Source organism: Bombina bombina, chromosome 11 (genome assembly GCF_027579735.1).
Source record: "Bombina bombina isolate aBomBom1 chromosome 11, aBomBom1.pri, whole genome shotgun sequence".
In the NCBI taxonomy this organism is placed as follows: Eukaryota; Metazoa; Chordata; class Amphibia; order Anura; family Bombinatoridae; genus Bombina; species Bombina bombina.
In genome coordinates, this window is record NC_069509.1 from 30,610,819 (window position 1) to 30,632,000 (window position 21,182).

Sequence of the window (21,182 nt, forward strand, 5' to 3'; positions counted from 1 at the left end):
AAAGTAGGTATCTCTTACATTCAGAACCTGCATAGTGAGATAAACGGAGCTCAATCTAAAATTTGCCTTTAACAAATATATTAAAGACCTCACAGTACTGACGAGACTTAGATAATCTCACCAGACCAGAGAGCTTCAGGTAGCCAGGCCCCAAGAGAATGAAGCAAATTTATTCATAGAAACAAATTGTAAAGTTGTTTAAAATTTGTATGTGCTGATTCATGAAAGAGAAATTTTTGGTTTTCATGTCCCTTTAAACTAACCTGAAACATACATGAGTATTAGTTGCTTATTGGCTGATAAGACAACACCTCTTGCTACCGACACGCCCCAGAAACATGGAAACATTTTATTTTAAAGTAAAACCTCTAATATGTTTTAATACTTTTTATAAAAAAAAAAGTCCCTCTTCGTGTATAAATAGCCATCCATACACCCTCTGGGTCATACAAATCCTGTTAGTCTTCATTTGCTTTGCACTTTTTATTGTACTGGTGGGACAGGTGGGGTTTTTTTTTTTTTAATAAAGTAGGTGTTTTTGTAAAAATGTAACATGACAAATAAAATGATTATTGCCGCACTAACCTATCCACTCTGCACAAGGAGGAACAACAAGCACAGTCTCTTAACGGGCTGCTAATGTGCCCAACGTGTTCTGTACTATACCACAATGGGATTTTTATTTTCAGGATTTCTTATAATTCTCATAAACGGCTTGAGTGAGATGATTGAGTGAACTCTTGTATTCATTTCCTCTCAGCTTATGCCGCCCTGCAGTGCGTCCACCAAGTAATCAAGATTAGGACCACAAATAGCATTGAGTCATACAGATTTGTAACAAAGTACTGCTGGATATACACATCCTCCCTTTTTAATAATTTTATCATTGGAGCATTTCATCTATTGTGCAATCTTGATATTACATGCTGCCTTTCATTTAAAGGGATGTTATATACATTTGTTTAATAAAACTACTTTTATTTGCCAGGTTTATGGAAGCTTTTCCCTCTCCACCAGCGGTGGTGTGGGAGTTGTCTATTAGCCAATGGGAGTTGAATACATGTGTACTACATGTACTTCCTGTTTTTAAAATTAAACGAGATTATTGAAAAGTTGACAAAAACCACTATATATAAATATACTATACCTTTAATACTTACCAAGGCAGCTTGACCATGTTCCATCAGTCTCCATAGAAGCGAGCATTACAGAATTGTATTGGCTGCAGCACTCTGCAGGCTAGGACGACTACACATAAGGTAAACGAGGGTTGATTTTTATTAAAGATATTAACAAAACGTATTATCTTGCAGGAGATTAAAAGAATAGTGTATTTAGTTTCTAAGGGTCATTTTTTTTGGTGCCTATTTAATATTTTTCAAGCCACAAAATATATATTTTCAGCACATTTCTTACTGTTCTTGCAGGATGTCGTTTTGTGTGCAATATCTAACAATATCACCTTAAATATTAAGAGTTCAAACATATTGATAGATTTGGGTTCTGATTAATACTAAACTTGAGATTAATTATTTCCTTGTCTCTTCCCTCAGATGCCCCCAGCTCCATAACAGAGTCTCCAGAAACACGGAAGGCCATAACTGCTCAGGATCGTCAGCGAGAGCGGGAGGAGAAGCGAAAAAGGCGCCTAGAACGTGCTAGAGAGAGGGAGAAGAAGCAGAAAGAGAGAGAGCGTCGGGATGTGAAGAAGACAGAGGGTTTTGGGGGATTGGTGCTGAGCGAGAATGATAAAAACTTGTTGGAGAGGTGGAATCGAATGATCGACCAGACTCAGCACAATCCCCCTGTGCCCACCAACCAGAAAACAACTTTGTCAAACCACATTCCTCAGCCGGCACAGGCTCCTGACCTCTGCCAAAGGACTCAACCTATGTCACAACCAGTTTTTAATGTGCCCAACATGACTCCTATAGCAGAAGTTAGAAGTCAGCAGAATGGAACCATTACTGCCCCAACAGTAACAACCAACATCCAACTCATGCCAAGGTGCCTAAACCCTTGCCAAGTGCCCGCTCTGCTCCAATACGTCCCACCCACCACTGGAGCTTTTCAGATTGCACCTGTGGTGTTGGCTCCTCCTAAGCCAGAGCCTCTACCAGTAACTGCGCAGCTTCCTTCTGATGTCAAGTTCATTAACAGAGGTCAAGTGCATCCAAACCAGTTTTCCACCTCTTCAGGACTTAACCCGACCTGGTCTAGTTGTGGACAACAGGAGAGCTGGCCAGGTGCAGGGGATGGCAAGCGAGAGGCACTAAGTGTGGATCCATCTCTGTTCCTGCGTAATCCCACCAGTCTAGAGCAACCACAGGGAGTGCTGACGTATACCAGCGGGGTAAACTGCCGGGGTCAGGAAGACGCCAAACCATGTGATCTTACACCACTCCCACCCACAACCTTCAGTACTGCTGACACTTCCAGCACCATCTCTCCAGATATCAATTTGGTGACACAGCAGCTCTCAAAATCCCAGGTTAGATTTGCATTTGTTATATAAGGATTGTACATTTTAAAACAGCACTGTCTGGCCTCCCCTGATTCCATTGCAAAATGTCTTGTTAGTGAGTGTAGTTGCATCATTCCTCAAAACCAGCACTGAGTCAGACTAATGTTTAAGAAAATCTTTGTTACTTTTTTTTTTTTCCTTCTGATTACAAAGAGCAGACTCTAAAATGAAACCAAAATAACTTTACTGTTGGATAATTTTCTTATGTTATCTGATTCTTTAATATTCTAGATTTTTATCTATTAGAAACGAGTAACAATATGAAAGTAAAAGAAGGAACGAAAAAGACTAAGGCAGTAGAAAAAAAGGAAGTGGCCTTATCAGTCTTATTTAAAGCATAATTTTATGTAAGAACTTACCTGATAAATTCATTTTTCATATTGGCAAGAGTCCATGAGCTAGTGACGTATGGGATATACAATCCTACCAGGAGAAGCAAAGTTTCCCAAACATTAAAATGCCTATAAATACACCTCTCACTACACCCACAATTCAGTTTAGCGAATTGCCAAGTAGTGGGGTGATAGAAAAAGGAGTAAAAATACAAACAAAAAAGGTACTGGAAATATAATTGTGCTTTTATACAAAAAATCATAACCACCAGAAAAAGGGTGGGTCTCATGGACTCTTGCCAATATGAAAGAAATTAATTTATCAGGTAAATTCTTACATAAATTATGTTTTTTTTTTTTCATGTAATTGGTAAGACTCCATGAGCTAGTGAAGTATGTGATATAAATACCCAAGATGTGGAACTCCACAGAAGAGTCACTAGAGAGGGATACAATAAAAACAGCCATTTTCCGCTGAAAAAATTAAATCCACAAAAAATAAGTTTTTCTCATAAATTAAAAGAAGAAAACTTAAAACATTAGCAGAAGAATCAAACAAACAGCTGCCTGAAGAACTTTTCTACCAAAGACTGCTTCAGACGAAGCAAATACATAAAAATTGTAAAATTTAGTAAATGTATGCAAAGAAGACCAAGTTGCTGCTTTGCAAATCTGATCAACTGAAGCTTCATTCTTAAAAGCCCAAGAAACGGAGACTGATTTACATGAATGAGCTGTGATCCTCTGAGGTGGGGACTGTCCTGCCTCCAAATAAGCTTTATGAATCAAAAGCTTTAACCAAGATGCCAAAGAAATGGTAGAAGCTTTCTGACCTTTCTTAGAACCAGAGAAGACAACAATAGACTAGAAGTCTTCCTGAAATATTTAGTAGCTAAAACATAATATTTCAAAGCTCTTACAACATCCAAAGAATGCAGAGATCTTTCAAGAGCAGAGACAGAAGGAAGGAACAACAATTTCCCTACTAATGTTTTTAGAATTCACAACCTTAGGAAGAAATTTAAACGAAGTCCGCAAAACAGCCTTATCCTGATGGAAAATCAGAAAAGGAGACTCGCAAGAGAGAGCAGACAATTTGGAAACTCTTCTAGCTGAAGAGAGAGCCAAAAGAAACAACACTTTCCAAGAAAGTAGTTTAATATCCAAATAATGCATAAGCTCAAAAGGAGGAACCTGCAATGACTTTAAAACCAAATTTAAGACTCCAGGCTTTGGTTCGTATCAAGCCTATTATTAAATCCATCTCTACTCCTTGAGCAAAACAGTAAATATCAGGAAACTTAGCAATCTTTCTATGAAATAAAACAGAGCAGAGATTTGTCCCTTCAAAGTACTTGCAGACAAATTTTTATCCAAACCATCCTGAAGAAATGTAAGGTCTAACGGCTGAGATAATCCGCTTCCCAATTGTCTACACCTGGGATATGCACAGCAGAAATTAGACAAGAGCTAGATTCTGCCCAAGAAAGTATCCAAGATACTTCTTTCATAGCTAGGGGACTGTGAGTCCCACCCTGATGATTGACATATGCCACAGTTGTGATATTGTCCATCTGAAAACAAATGCATGGTTCTCTCTTAAAGAGGCCAAACCTGAAGAGCCCTGAAAATAGCACGGAGTTCTAAAATATTGATTGGTAACCTCGCCTCTTGAGGTTTCCAAACCCCTTGTGTTGTCAGAGATCCCCAGACGGCTCCCCAACCTGAAAGACTTGCATCTGTTGTGATCACAGTCCAGGTAGGACAAACAAAAAGAGGCCCCCTGAATTAAATGATGATGGTCTAACAACCAAGTCGGAGAGTTTAATGTTGGGATTTAAGTATATCAATTGTGATATCTGAGTATAATCCCTGCACCATTGATTCAGCATACAAAGCTGCAGAGGTCTCATATGAAAACGAGCAAAGGGGATTGCGTCCGATGTTGCAGTCATGAGACCTAAAACTTCCATGTACATAGCCACTGAAGGGAATGATTGAGACTGAAGGTTTCGACAAGTTGAAACCAATTTCATTTGACTCTTTCCTTATCTGGAAACCTAAAAAGGTGACCCTTGTCTGAGGAATCAAACTCTTTGGTAAATTGATCCTCCAACCATGTCTTTGAAGAAACAACACTTGTTGATTTGTGTGAGATTCGGCTAAATTTAAAGACTGAGCTAGTACCAAGATATTGTCCAAATAAGGAAACGCTGCAATACCCCGTTCTCTGATTACAGATAGAAGGGCACCGAGAACCTTCGAAAAGATCCTTGGAGTTGTTGCTAGGTCAAATGGAAGAGGGACAAATTGGTAATGCTTGTCTAGAAAAGAAAATCTCAGAAACAGATAGTGGTCTGGATGAATCGGAATGTGAAGATATGCATCCTGCAAGTCTATCGTGGACATATGACCTTACTGAACAAAAGGCAAAATAGTCCTCATAGTCACCATCTTGAAAGTTGGGACTCTTACAAAACGATTAAAAAAAACTTCAGATCCAGAACTGGCCTAAATTAATTTTCTTTCTTTGGGACAATGATTAGCTTTGATAAAACCCAAGACCCTGTTCCTGAAACAGAACTGGTATTATTACCCCTGAAAGCTCTAGATCTGAAACACACTTCAGAAAAGCCTGAGCCTTCACCGGATTTACTGAAACGTGAGAGTGAGAATCTTCTCACAGGAGGTCTTACTCTGAATCCTATTCGATACCCTTGAGAGACCATCTGAATCCACTGATTTTGAACAGAATCTGCCCAAAAGTCTTGGAATAATTTCAATCTGCCCCCCACCAGCTGAACTGGATAGAGGGCCGCACCTTCATGCAGACTTGGGGGCTGGCTTAGCTTTCTTAAAAGGCTTGGATTTATTCCAACTTGAAGGTTTCCATTTGGAACCAGAGTCTTTAGGGGAAGGATTGGTTTTCTGTTCCTTATTCTGTCAAAAAGAACGAAAATTATTAGAAGCTTTAGATTTACCCTTAGATCTTTTTATCCTGAGGCAAAAAATCTCCCTCCCCCCAGTGATAGTTGAAATAATTGAATCCTACTGAGAACCAAATAAATTGTTACCTTGGAAAGAAAGATGGTAATCTAGACTTTCTAGAATCTAGATACTATGTCAGCATTCCAAGATTTGAGACATAAAGCTCTTCCAGCTAAAATAGCTAGACATAGATTTAACATAAATTTTGATGATATCAAAAATAGCATCATAGATAAAATGATTAGCATGTTGAAGCAAACTAACAATGCTAGACAAAGCAGGATCTGTTTCTTGTTGCGCTAAGCTATCCAACCAAAAGGTTGATGCAGCCGCAACATCAGCCATAGCAATCTAAGCTTTCCTTAGATAAGATTCAAGTTTCCTATCTAAAGGTTATTTAAAAGAACTGTCTTCCATAGGAATAGCAGTACATTTGGCAAGAGTAGAAATAGCCCCATCAACTTTGGGGATTTTTTCCCAAAACTCTAATCTAGCCACTGGCAAAGGGTACTACCTTTTTAAACCTAGAAGAAGGAATGAAATAAGTACCAGGCTTAACCAATTCCTTAGCAATCACATCAGAAATAGCACCAGGAACTGGAAAAACCTCAGGAGTAACCACAGGAGGTTTATAAATAGAATTTAAAAATTTACTAGTTTTGATATCAAGAGGACTAGACTCCTCAATATCCAAAGTAACCAACACTTCTTTTAACAAGGAACAAATATACTCTATCTTGAAAAGATAAGAAGATTTATCAGTGTCTATGTCTGAGGTAGGATCTTCTGAATCAGAGAGATCCTCATCAGAGGATAATTCAGTATGTTGTTGGTCATTAGAAATTTCATCAATTTTATGAGAAGTTTTAAAAGACCTTTTTATTTGAAGGAGGTATAGCAGCCATAGCCTTCTGTATCGCATCAGCAATATAATTTTTCATATCAACAGATATATCATGTACTTTAGATGTTGAAGGAACAACAGATACTGTACTAGCACTAATATAAACCTTTTTCTGCATGCAAAAGCTTATCATGACAACTGTTACATACTACAGCTGGAAATATAATCTCGGCTAATTTACAACAGATGCACTTAGCTTTGGTAGAACTGTGATCAGGCAGCAGGGTTCCAACAGTTGCTTCTGAGACAGGATCAGTTTGAGACATCTTGCAAAATGTAAAAGAAAAAAACATTAAAGCAAAATTTACAATTTCCTTGTATGGCAGTTTCAGGAATGGGAAAAAATGCAAACAGCATAGCCCTCTGAGAATATCGAAGGCAAAAGGCATATAGGAAGTGGGGTGAAAAAATAAAATTCTCGTGCCAAGAATGATGCAATAAATAACAGCATTTTGCGCCCTTGCGAGCCTAATTTTGCCCGCAAAATTAAAAGAAATAAGTCAATTTGAAAAGGACTATACCCCAGATAAGACAACTTCCTAAACATGCTTCCCAAACTGAAACTGATAGTCTGCAAAAGGATATACTGTATACATAGACCTGACTCATGGCAAATATAAGTAAAATACATATATTTTAAACTTTATCCTATTATATAAAAGGCCAAGTGTGTTTGTCTGAAGCTGTCATGCGCAGTAGACAGCACAAGGACAAACACACCTGGCCTTACCTGACAATCCATGCTGTTTGCGGTGGACGTGGCCATGGGTGTGGCCGGGCGCGGTCGGCGTGACAGAGGGGGAAAGAAATAGAAAGAGAGGGGGAAAGAAATAGAGAGGGGGAAGAGCAGAAGAGATGGGGGGGAGAGAGAGCAAAAGAGAGGGGGGGGGAGAGAGCAAAAGAGAGGGGGGGGGGGGAGAGAGCCAAAGAGAGGGGGGGGGAGAGAGAGCCAAAGAGAGGGGGGGGGGGAGAGAGAGCCAAAGAGAGGGGGGGGAGAGAGCGCAAAAGAGAGGGGGGGAGAGAGCGCAAAAGAGGGGGGGGGGGAGAGAGCAAGGGGTGGGACCGCTGTACTGCAAAAAATGGCCCGTGTGAACGGGCTTTAGGACTAGTATTAATACATAAAGCGCCAAACCATAGCTGAGAGTGTCTTAAATAATGATACATACTTACCGAAAGACACCCATCCACATATTGCAGATAGCCAAACCAGTACTGTAAACTATCAGCAGAGGTAAAGGTATAAGCGTATATCGATCTGAAAAGGGAGGTAGGAGATGAATCCCTATCACCGATAACAGAGAACCCTTGAAAAGATTTCCCTAGAGGAAAACCATAAAATCAACAGGCGATACTCTCTTCACATCCCTCTGACAAACACTGTACTCTGAGAGGAATTGGGCTTCAGAAAGCTTAGAAGCGCTTATCATAGAAGAAATCGTAAAAAAACAAGCGCACACTTACTTCACCACCTCCATAGGAGGCAAAGTTTGTAAAACTGAATTGTGGTGAGGGGTGTATTTATAGGCATTTTGAGATTTGGGAAACTTTGCCCCTCCTGGTAGGATTGTATATCCCATACGTCACTAGCTCATGGACTCTTGCCAATTACATGAAAGAAAGTTGATTGTATTAAATGCATAATTATCTAATAGAGTACGGGAATGCCCTCCAGCCTTTCTGGGGAGGGTTAAATTGCAGGCAAAAGTGTATTGTAAAGTTATTTAATCATGCATTATCAAAAATGTTATAGGAAACATTTTAAGTTCAAAGTCCCTTTAACCCCTTAAGGACCAAGGCCATTTTTCAATTTCTTTCCCTTAAGGACCAGGGCTATTTTTACATTTCTGCAGTGTTTGGGTACAGTAAATGAATAAGAGGAAAATTACAGCTAAACACACACATATTATATACCGTTTTTCTCGCCACTAAATGGACTTTCTAAAGATACCATTATTTTCATTATAATTTATTATTAAAAATATTATAAAATATGAGGAAAAAATGGGGAAAAAAACACACTTTTTCTAACTTTGACCCCCAAAATCTGTTACACATCTAAGTTACATTGGAACCCTGATCTAAGTTACATTGGAACATCTAAGTTACACAGGAATCCCTGAATATCCATTGACATGTATATGTTTTTTTTTTAGTAGACATCCCAAAGTATTGATCTAGGCCCATTTTGGTATATTTCATGCCACCATTTCACCGCCAAATGCGATCAAATAAAAAAAATTGTTTACTTTTTCACAATTTTTTTTTCACAAACTTTAGGTTTCTCACAGAAATTATTTACAAACAACTTATGCAATTATGGCATAAATGGTTGTAAATGCTTCTCTGGGATCCCCTTTGTTCAGAAATAGCAGACTTATATGGCTTTGGCGTTGCTTTTTGGTAATTAGAAGGCTGCTAAATGCCACTGCGCACCACACGTGTTTTATGCCCAGCAGTGAAGGGGTTTATTAGGGAGCATGTAGGCAGCTTGTAGAGTGAATTTTAGCTTAAGTGTAGTGTAGTAGACAACCCAAAGTATTGATCTAGGCCCATTTTGGTATATTTAATGCTACCATTTCACCGCCAAAAGCGATAACATTTTAAAAAAACGTTAAATTTTTCACAATTTTAGGTTTCTCACTGAAATTATTTACAAACAGCTTGTGCAATTATGGCACAAATGGTTGTAAATGCTTTTCTGGGATCCCCTTTGTTCAGAAATAGCAGACATATATGGCTTTGGCGTTGCTTTTTGGTAATTAGAAGGCCGCTAAATACCGCTGCGCACCACACGTGTATTATGTCTAGCAGTGAAGGGGTGGTTAATTAGGGATCTTGTAGGGAACTTGCGGGGTTAATTTTAGCTTTAGTATAGAGATCAGCCTCCCACCTGACACATCAGACCCCCTGATCCCTCCTAAACAGCTCTCTTCCCTCCCCCACCCCACAATTGTCCCCGCCATCTTAAGTACTGGCAGAAAGTCTGCCAGTACTAAAATAAAAGGTATCTTTTATTATTATTTTTTTAGCATATTTACATATGCTGCTGTGTAGGATCCCCCCCCCCCCACAAACAGCTCTCTAACCCTCCCCCCTCTACATTATTGGAAGCCATCTTGGGTACTGGCACCTGTCTTCCAGTACTCAGTTTACAAAAAAAATTTTTTTTTAATTTCCCCCCCCCACTTTTCTGTAGAGTAGCTTCTCTCTTCCCCCCCCCCCCCCCCCCCCCAAACTAAACCCCCACCACCTCCCAGATCACTTCGATTTATTTGGATTAAATTTTTTATACCCCCCCCCCCCCCCCCCGCTCTCTCTAAATTTAAACAAACTCTGTTCCATAGTGTAATGGTTCCCACCCGCTCCCTCCCCGTGCATGCGCCCTCCCGCCCACCTCTGCACTCCGTAATCCACCAATGGCCGCCCATCCGCCTCCCACGTCGGGTCCCACCCACCAACGATTGCGGCCATCGATGTCCGGTGCAGAGAGGGCCACAGAGTGGCTCTCTCTGCATCGGATGGGGTAAAATGTTATTGCAGTGATGCCTCTATCGATCAGGATCGCTTCCAGCCGCTTTCAACCCCAACGTCGTACAGGGTACGTCGCTAGTCTTTAAAGACCAGTTTGTGCAAGACGTACCCTGTATGTCGTTAAAGGGATACTAGGCCCAAATTCTTTATTTAATTATTCAGACAGATCAGCAACTTTTCTAATTTTACTCCTATTATCAATTTTTCTTCGTTCTCTTGCCATCTTTATTTTAAAAGCAGCAATGGTAAAGCTTAGGCACCGGCCCATTTTAGGTTCAGCGCCCTGGATAGTGTTTGCTTCTTGGGCCGACTCCTAAACTTTAAATTACTGCTTTTTAAATAAAGATGGCAAGAGAATGAAGAAAAATTAATAGGAGTGAATTAGAAAGTTGCTTAAAATTGCTGCTTTATCTGAATCCTTAAAGACATTTTTTGGATTTAGTGTCCCTTTAACTAAAGGGATGTTAAACAGTTATTGCATGCTAGACGCAGTGATGTATTCAACGCTTGGCCTTAGCTTATTACTTTATAGAAACGCAGTGATGTATTCAACGCTTAGCCTTAGCTTATTACTTTATAGAAACGCAGTGATGTATTCAACGCTTAGCCTTAGCTTATTACTTTATAGAAACGCAGTGATGTATTCAACGCTTAGCCTTAGCTTATTACTTTATAGAAACGCAGTGATGTATTCAACGCTTAGCCTTAGCTTATTACTTTATAGAAACGCAGTGATGTATTCAACGCTTAGCCTTAGCTTATTACTTTATAGAAACGCAGTGATGTATTCAACGCTTAGCTTTAGCTTATTACTTTATAGAAACGCAGTGATGTATTCAACGCTTAGCCTTAGCTTATTACTTTATAGAAACGCAGTGATGTATTCAACGCTTAGCCTTAGCTTATTACTTTATAGAAACGCAGTGATGTATTCAACGCTTAGCCTTAGCTTATTACTTTATAGAAACGCAGTGATGTATTCAACGCTTAGCCTTAGCTTATTACTTTATAGAAACGCAGTGATGTATTCAACGCTTGGCCTTAGTGTCCCTTTAACTAAAGGGATGTTAAACAGTTATTGCATGCTAGACGCAGTGATGTATTCAACGCTTGGCCTTAGCTTATTACTTTATAGCAGTGATGTATTCAACGCTTAGCCTTAGCTTATTACTTTATAGAAACGCAGTGATGTATTCAACGCTTGGCCTTAGCTTATTACTTTATAGAAACGCAGTGATGTATTCAACGCTTGGCCTTAGCTTATTACTTTATAGAAACGCAGTGATGTATTCAACGCTTGGCCTTAGCTTATTACTTTATAGAAACGCAGTGATGTATTCAACGCTTGGCCTTAGCTTATTACTTTATAGAAACGCAGTGATGTATTCAACGCTTAGCCTTAGCTTATTACTTTATAGAAATGAGAACTTACAATTTTTATTGCTAAATTACAGGAAAAGGGAACAAAATAAATAGTGTTAAGTTTTTAACTACACTTAATGAAACTTTTTATATTACGATATGATACTGTTTAAAATCCCTTTAATAAACCGCTGTTTTACATACATTTTGTGAAATTGTGGTAGGAAAATCCAAATGAAATAATTATCTATAAAAGGGAATAAAATAATGTGCTCTTATGCAACAGATCATGCTTTTGTGGCCCTTAAATTATTTGTTTAACCCACACAAAGGTAAAACCCTGCTCAGGAGCTGCAAGCTTTGCTGGTAATCACATCTGAAGTGGCAGTCATATGACCTGGCTAATCACCGGCTGTAACCTTTCAGGGGTTATACAGGTATATAGGGTCACTAGTGCTAAAATGTAATGCCCTAACTAATCAGTGTGTTTTTGCATTAGAATTAGAGATTTAGTTGGCGCATACAAATAATGATAGCAGTTCATTTCCATGTGATCTTCATAGGGGTTGTAGAGATCTCTCTCTCACTCACTCTCTCTCCTGACATTTCCAGGTGGAGGACCTTCTGCCGCCCGTCTTCTCTGTCACCCCTAAAGGAAGTGGTGCTGGGTATGGAGTGGGATTTGATCTGGAGGAGTTTCTCAACCAGTCTTTTGAGATGGCGTCAGATAATCGCGAAAGGTATGAGCAATCTATAGAATACGGCCGTGAGGACCAGACCTTAAAAAAGATGGTTTATTTCCGTCATAGCGATTTAACCAATTTGCTTTTCCTGACACAAACACCGACCTCATCCTCTGTAATAAAACCGGTCACGACAAACCAAAGTCTCATTACGTATTAGTCAGCACTGTCTAGTATAACAATCCAGAGCTCTGTCGTATATCATAACGCTAATTCCCCACATTGTGAGAAGTTTCCTGTGTGTATCTTTCTACCTGTCCCTAGCTCTTTTAATTTGCTGTTAAAGGGCCATTAAAGTCTTTATATATATATATATATGGCACATATCCGCAATTAATCTCTGCATAGTAAAAGATCTCTATGCAAATCATGTAACAGAATATTGGCATTAGCACAATGTACAAGGTTAGGGAAAACAAGAATAGCTCACTGCTACACCCCTTAAGTAGCCTGGGGGAATGAGTATTCTTGGTCTGTTTTATTGTGCTCAGTAAGGAACCAATGGGAATAAGCTTATGCTGTAGTCTAACCAATCACTGTGTAGGATAGAAAGATATACAGAGGGCGACTCCTAGTGCAGATTAGTAAGAAAAGTGTGTTCCCACCAGCTTAACCCTTCAGAGATATACTCACAAAGTATAAAGCACACTGTAGTGCTAATGGAGCAAGCTGGGTATATTAAAGTGGCCCAGCGCACATACCACTCCGGTGAAGAATAATCCAATATGTTTAAAGTGCTCAAAAGAGAATAAAGGCGACTCCAGAAATATATATATATATATATATATATATACACTTTATATACACTTTATATAAAAATATAACAGTGTAAAATATGCTACGCGTTTCTCAGAGCTGACCACTCTGTTTCCTCAGGCAAGTAAAACTGTGTAGGATGTTGCAGTGTCAGACATGTCGCCATGCTTAAAGGGATAGTAAAGTAAACATTAAACTTTCATGGCTCAGATGTAACATGCAATTTTAAACAACTTTCCAGTTTACTTCTATTATCAAACATGCATCATTCTTTTGGTGTCCTTTGTTGAATAGCATACTAGGTAGTCTCAGGAGACGCAAAGCACCACTGGGAGTTAGGTGCTGATTGGTGGCTGCACATATATGCCCCTTGTCATTGACTCACTAGATGTGTTTAGCTAACTTCCATCAGTGTATTTGTGCTCGAGAACCTGCTCTTCATCAAAGGATAACAAATGAACAAAGCAAATTTAGATAATAGAATTCCGTTTTTGGAAAGTTGTTTAAAACTGTATGGTCTACCTGAACGATGAGTTTATTTTTTTACTTTACTGCCCTTTTAAGTATTATGGGATGCCCCAGTCTCTCTGTACTTATGGTACAAGAGAAAGCATGAATGTGTATTGCAATGTTTTGCTGTGCTTCATTTAAACATTTTGTGGGAGGTTCAGTCTTGAGTTTTAATGTCCTTTTAACCCCTTAAAGACAGCGATGTACCCTGTCTTACCGGAAGGCTTGCGGCGAGACCGCGCTATTGAAACTGGCACCCCCATAGAAAGACCAGCGACGTATAGGGGTTAAAGGCTTTTTTTTTTCATGATTCAGATAGCGCAGCAACTTTCTAATTTACTCCTATTAGTTTTTCTTTGTACTCTTGGTATCTTTATTTGAAAAGAAGGTAATGTAAGATTACAAACTGGCCCATTTTTGGTTCAGAACCTGGGTTGCACTTGCTTATTGGTGGCTAAATGTAGCCACCAAGTGCTAGCCAGGGTGCTGAAACTAAAAATGTGCCCGCTCTTTAGCTCGTACTCCTACTTTTTCAAATAAAGATACCAAGAGAATGAAGAAAATAGGAGTAAATTAGAAAGTTGCTTTTTTTTAAAACAAAATCACATCCTTTTTTACTGCAATTAGTTTTCAGATGCCAAACTTTTTTTTTTACGTATGTTAGAGTGGACTATTTTTATAGAGGGGGTTTTTTGTTTTTAATTTTTCTGTGAGGTATTGAAGAGGTTTGTGATTCCGGTCTCTTCCTCAGTGCAACTCATAAAGAAGTCAAGGTATCTGATAGATGCATCCTCCGTTTATTATAATGCAGAGTGACTCACAGCTCAGGGCACGTACACATCTTTATGAACTGTACAACTCTCCAGTTGCGCTAGATTTTCCCCCGCTAGACATTGGTTTCATGAACCGGTTTTATTGAATCTAGGCCAATTTCTTGTTACTGCTTCACATTTTAAGTAGAACATAGGTTTTATTTTTTTTTGTTTTTTTTCCCTTCTTTGGGTCTGGGAGTGGGTGGTTTAAAACAAATGATGTTCATCTGGTACTTTTTTTTTTTTTTTTTTTTTTTTTTTTTATATATAAAAGGACATTGTATACTAGATTTTTCTTTGCAATCATGTTTTGTAGATGATCAATTTATATAGCTCATCTGGGAGTGTTTTTGTAACCATGTGTAGTTCTGCTGGTTTTTTTTTTTTGAAGAACATTGTGCTGATTTTCAGACAACTAACCAAGCCCAACAGTGTCAGATGTATACGCGCGTTTAGACTCTGCTGTTTGTTATCTGTCTTTTCATGAGGGGGCAGTGTCTGCTCTTTTTGTTTACCCAGCCCCTTTTACTGGGTGTCCCAGACTACCTCATCAACAATGCTAAACTGGGAGTTTCTAAGTAAGTTTTTAAAAGGTTCTATACCGGATTTTTAGATCAGTGTATCTGCATATTCTGGTGTATACTGTCCCTTTAAGCTTGTGAATGTGCTACTGTCCACTAACAGAGGTGTGGGTGTTGTCCTTATATTAAACACTCTATCACTAGACCTAAATATTTATTTAAAGCAATATATATGTTAGTTACATTTTTCTTTCTCATCTCCTCTAAGGCCATTAGAGACAAATCTAAGTGAGCTAATATGAGAAGTCTTGCAGGGTTTTATGGCCGTGTGAGTTGTCAGCAATGCATTAAGGGTCACGGACAACAGTTTTGTATTCTGTTCTAAAGCTATTAATCTTTCTTCCTGCAGCTTGGTAGACTCTGCTCCTCTGTCGGCCTCACTGTTAGCGGATTGGCTGGAAGTTCACAACATGAACCCTGCAGATTTGGCGTCGCTACAAGACGACCTTCAGCTGGGGTCTCCAATGATCATTTCCGACTTGCCGGACCTCCATGATACATGAAGACAAGCCTGAGAGTGAGCACTGCCTGTGAGATCATAAGACAGACAGGGCTTGGCTTGCTAAGCTGCGTTACAGACTCACAGGTGGTCCCAGAACTCCCCCAGAAGATAAGGCCTCACCTCTATTACCGCAGCTATGCAAGGGCAGAAAGACAGTGTTATAGAAGCCTGAAATTACATGGCTACCGGGCTACCGGGATCTGAATGCTTTTCTATAAGGCTTCGAGTGCAACAGTAGATGGGGTTTTTTCTGTTGTCACCTTCCACTTCTGCATCTGTCATTGCATCATGACCATCAGTACAGAGGAAATAACAGGGACATTGCACATACAGCATCCTGCATGAATCACCTACACTACTCACATGTATTGCCACACGCACTGTTCACGTGTTCTGTATCCTGCACTGCTCACACGTACTGTACACTGTATCTTGCACTGCTCACATAACCTGTACCACTGTATCCTGCACTGCTCACACGTACTGTACACTGTATCTTGCACTGCTCACATAACCTGTACCACTGTATCCTGCACTGCTCACACGTACTGTACACTGTATCTTGCACTGCTCACATAACCTGTACCACTGTATCTTGCACTGCTCACACGTACTGTACACTGTATCTTGCACTGCTCACATAACCTGTACCACTGTATCCTGCACTGCTCACACGTACTGTACACTGTATCTTGCACTGCTCACATAACCTGTACCACTGTATCCTGCACTGCTCACACGTACTGTACACTGTATCTTGCACTGCTCACATAACCTGTACCACTGTATCCTGCACTGCTCACATAACCTGTACCACTGTATCTTGCACTGCTCACACGTACTGTACACTGTATCTTGCACTGCTCACATAACCTGTACCACTGTATCCTGCACTGCTCACATAACCTGTACCACTGTATCCTGCACTGCTCACACGTACTGTACACTGTATCTTGCACTGCTCACATAACCTGTACCACTGTATCCTGCACACATCTACCGCCACACTCACTGTATCCTGCACTGCTTACGTGTTCTGTATGCTGTATCCTGCACTGCTTACTTGTTCTGTATGCTGTATCCTGCACTGCTCACATGTACACTATATTCTTCACACATCTACTGCCACATTCACTGTATCCTGCACTGCTCACGTGTTCTGTACGCTGTATCCTGCACTGCTCACATGTACACTATATTCTTCACACATCTACTGCCACATTCACTGTATCCTGCACTGCTCACGTGTTCTGTACGCTGTATCCTGCACTGCTCACATGTACACTATATTCTGCACACATCTACTGCCACACTCGCTGTATCCTGCACTGCTCACGTGTTCTGTACGCTGTATCCTGCACTGCTCACATGTACACTATATTCTGCACACATCTACTGCCACACTCGCTGTATCCTGCACTGCTCACGTGTTCTGTACACTGTATCCTTCACACATCTACTGTCACACTCGCTGTATCCTGCACTGTATGCTGTATCCTTCACACATCTACTACCACTTTCACTGTATCCTGCACTGCTCCCACGTACTGTATCCTGCACTGCTCACACGTACTGTACACTGTATCCTGCACTGCTCACACGTACTGTACACTGTATCCTGCACTGCTCACATGTTCTGTACCTCTGTATCCTGCACACATCTTCTGCCACACTCACTGTATCCTGCACTGCTCACATGTTCTGTATCACTGTATCCTGCACAGATCTACCGCCACACTCACTGTATCCTGCACTGCTCACATGTACACTGTATTCTGCACACATCTACTGCCACACTCACTGTATCCTGCACTGCTCATTTGTCCTATACACTGTATCCTGCACTGCTCATTTGTCCTATACGCTGTATCCTGCACTGCTCATTTGTCCTATACACTGTATCCTGCACACATCTACTGCCACACTCACTGTATTCTGTACTGTACACTGTATTCTGCCCGGCTCACGTTTTCTGTATCCTGCACTGCTCACGTGTTCTGTACCACTGTATCCTGCACACATCTACTGCCACACTCAATGTATCCTGCACTGCTCACGTGTTCTGTACCACTGTATCCTGCACACATCTACTGCCACACTCAATGTATCCTGCACTGCTCACGTGTCCTATACGCTGTATCCTGCGCTGCTCATGAGTTCTGTATCCGGCACACTTCTACTGCCCCACTGTATTCTACTCTGCTCACATGTTTATGCTGTATCATGCACTGCTCATGTATTGTACCACTATATCCTGCACTGCTCATGTGTCCTATACACTGTATCCTGCACACTTCTACTGCCCCACTGTATTCTACTCTGCTCACATGTTTATGCTGTATCATGCACTGCTCACATATCCTTCACAAATCTATTGCCACACTGTATCCTCTACTGTACCGCTGTATCATGCACTGCTCACGTGTCCTGTACGCTGTATCATGCACTGCTCACATATCCTGCACAAATTTATTGCCACACTGTATCCTCTACTGTACCGCTGTATCATGCACTGCTCACGTGTCCTGTACGCTGTATCATGCACTACTTTGCGCATCACTGATAACACATGCAGACCTGCACAGCTTCCCATGCTGATCATGTGTCTTGAGCTATACATGTCATATGCTGCACTGATCACATACTCAGCACATACAGCATCCTGCAGTGATTACATTAAACCAATCACAAATTCAACCTTGCATACGTCACAGATTGCACATCCTGTGCTGGTCTCGTACCCTCCTCTGGGCGAAGCATCCTACTCTGATCATGTGCCCTCGTCTGCGCACACACAGATTCCAGTGCTGATCATGTGCCCTCTTCCATCTACAAACAAAGCATCCTGCAGTGAACACGTGCTTTACACTACCTCCTGCGCCAATCAGTCGTCTGCGCACACAGTATCCTCGCATGCTTTCCGCTGCACACAGTTTCCCATAGTGATCACATTACTGTACACATCACTCCCTGTCAAAATATTATAGACCCGAAGGTGGATCCTGTAAGGCTCAGATCGTCTTACACTCTTTGCAATTTCCAATGTACTGTAATTTTACAATTGCTTTTAATAAAATTCTATTTATTTAATATCTGGTTTAGATTTCAGATCTGTAATAAAGTGATAACGGAACCCTTTTCTTTCATGTAATTAGCAAGAGTCCATGAGCTAGTGACGTATGGGATATACATTCCTACCAGGAGGGGCAAAGTTTCCCAAACCTCAAAATGCCTACAAATACACCCCTCACCACACCCACAAATCAGTTTTACAAACTTTGCCTCCTATGGAGGTGGTGAAGTAAGTTTGTGCTAGATTCTACGTTGATATGCGCTCCGCAGCAGGTTGGAGCCCGGTTTTCCTCTCAGCGTGCAGTGAATGTCAGAGGGATGTGAGGAGAGTATTGCCTATTTGAATGCAGTGATCTCCTTCTACGGGGTCTATTTCATAGGTTCTCTGTTATCGGTCGTAGAGATTCATCTCTTACCTCCCTTTTCAGATCGACGATATACTCTTATATATATATATATATATATATATATATATATACCATTACCTCTGCTGATTTTCGTTTCAGTACTGGTTTGGCTTTCTACAAACATGTAGATGAGTGTCCTGGGGTAAGTAAGTAAGCTTATTTTCTGTGACACTCTAAGCTATGGTTGGGCACTTTTTTAATAAAGTTCTAAATATATGTATTCAAACATTTATTTGCCTTGACTCAGGATGTTCAACATTCCTTATTTTCAGACAGTCAGTTTCATATTTGGGATAATGCACGTGAATCAATTATTTTTCTTACCTTAAAAATTTGACTTTTTTCCCTGTGGGCTGTTAGGCTCGCGGGGGGCTGAAAATGCTTCATTTTATTGCGTCATTTTTGGCGCAGATTTTTTTGGCGCAAAAAATCTTTCTGTTTCCGGCGTCATACGTGTCGCCGGAAGTTACGTCATTTTTTGACGTTCTTTTGCGCCAAAAATGTCGGCGTTCCGGACGTGGCGTCATTTTGGCACCAAAAGCATTTAGGCGCCAAATAATGTGGGCGTCTTATTTGGCGCTAAAAAAATATGGGCGTCGCCTTTGTCTCCACATTATTTAAGTCTCATTTTTCTTTGCTTCTGGTTGCTAGAAGCTTGTTCCTTGGCATTTTTTCCCATTCCTGAAACTCAAATTTAAGGAATTTGATCAATTTTGCTTTACATGTTGTTTTTTCTCTTACATATTGCAAGATGTCTCACGTTGCATCTGAGTCAGAAGATACTTCAGGAAAATCGTTGTCTGGTGCTGGAACTACCAAAGCTAAGTGTATCTGCTGTAAACTTTTGGTAGCTGTTCCTCCAGCTGTTGTTTGTATTAATTGTCATGACAAACTTGTTAATGCAGATAATATTTCCTTTAGTAATGTACCATTACCTGTTGCAGTTCCATCAACATCTAATGTTTAGAATGTTCCTGATAACATAAGAGATTTTGTTTCTGAATCCATCAAGAAGGCTATGTCTGTTATTCCTCCTTCTAGTAAACATAAAAAATCTTTTAAAACTTCTCTTTATACAGATGAATTTTTAAATGAACATCATTCTGATTCTAATGACTCTTCTGGTTCAGAGGATTCTGTCTCAGAGGTTGATGCTGATAAATCTTCATATTTATTTAAAATGGAATTTATTCATTCTTTACTTAAAGAAGTACTAATTGCTTTAGAAATTGAGGATTCTGGTCCTCTTGATACTAAATCTAAACGTTTAGATAAGGTCTTTAAATCTCCTGTGGTTATTCCAGAAGTTTTTCCTGTTCCTGGTGCTATTTCTGAAGTAATTTCCAGAGAATGGAATAATTTGGGTAATTCATTTACTCCTTCTAAACGTTTTAAGCAATTATATCCTGTGCCGTCTGACAGATTAGAATTTTGGGACAAAATCCCTAAAGTTGATGGGGCTATTTCTACCCTTGCTAAACGTACTACTATTCCTACGTCAGATGGTACTTCGTTTAAAGATCCTTTAGATAGGAAAATTGAATCCTTTCTAAGAAAAGCTTATCTGTGTTCAGGTAATCTTCTTAGACCTGCTATATCATTGGCTGATGTTGCTGCAGCTTCAACTTTTTGGTTGGAAACTTTAGCGCAACAAGTAACAGATCATGATTCTCATAATATTATTATTCTTCTTCAACATGCTAATAATTTTATCTGTGATGCCATTTTTTATATTATCAGAGTTGATGTCAGGTTTATGTCTCTAGCTATTTTATCTAGAAGAGCTTTATGGCTTAAAACTTGGAATGCTGATATGTCCTCTAAATCAACTCTACTTTCCGTTTCTTTCCAGGGTAACAAATTATTTGGTTCTCAGTTGGATTCTATTATCTCAACTGTTACTGGTGGGAAAGGAACTTTTTTACCACAGGATAAAAAATCTAAGGGTAAAAACAGGGCTAATAATCGTTTTCGTTCCTTTCGTTTCAACAAAGAACAAAAACCTGATCCTTCATCCTCAGGAGCAGTTTCAGTTTGGAAACCATCTCCAGTCTGGAATAAATCCAAGCCTTCTAGAAAAGCAAAGCCAGCCTCTAAGTCCACATGAAGGTGCGGCCCTCATTCCAGCTCAGCTGGTAGGGGGCAGGTTACGTTTTTT

The 21,182-nt window shown here is 40.0% G+C and overlaps 2 protein-coding genes across 2 annotated transcripts in view; both read left to right on the forward strand.

The window, feature by feature from the left end:
• Positions 1-18,635, forward strand: part of LOC128642388 (mitogen-activated protein kinase 7) — a 33,224-nt gene extending 14,589 nt beyond the window's left edge. Inside the window, exons 5-7 of the mRNA XM_053695142.1 lie at positions 1,554-2,491; positions 12,254-12,381; positions 15,393-18,635. Of these exons, the coding sequence (XP_053551117.1) occupies positions 1,554-2,491; positions 12,254-12,381; positions 15,393-15,546 (1,220 nt within the window). The 3' untranslated portion in view covers positions 15,547-18,635. The remainder of the gene's footprint in view (positions 1-1,553; positions 2,492-12,253; positions 12,382-15,392) is intronic.
• On the forward strand, positions 16,641-18,635 carry LOC128642389 (uncharacterized). Its single transcript, XM_053695143.1, has 2 exons — positions 16,641-17,091; positions 17,124-18,635. Exons 1-2 carry the CDS (start codon positions 16,641-16,643, stop codon positions 17,699-17,701), a joined length of 1,029 nt encoding a protein of 342 aa, XP_053551118.1. The 3' UTR covers positions 17,702-18,635.
• Positions 18,636-21,182: the final 2,547 nt, after the last annotated feature.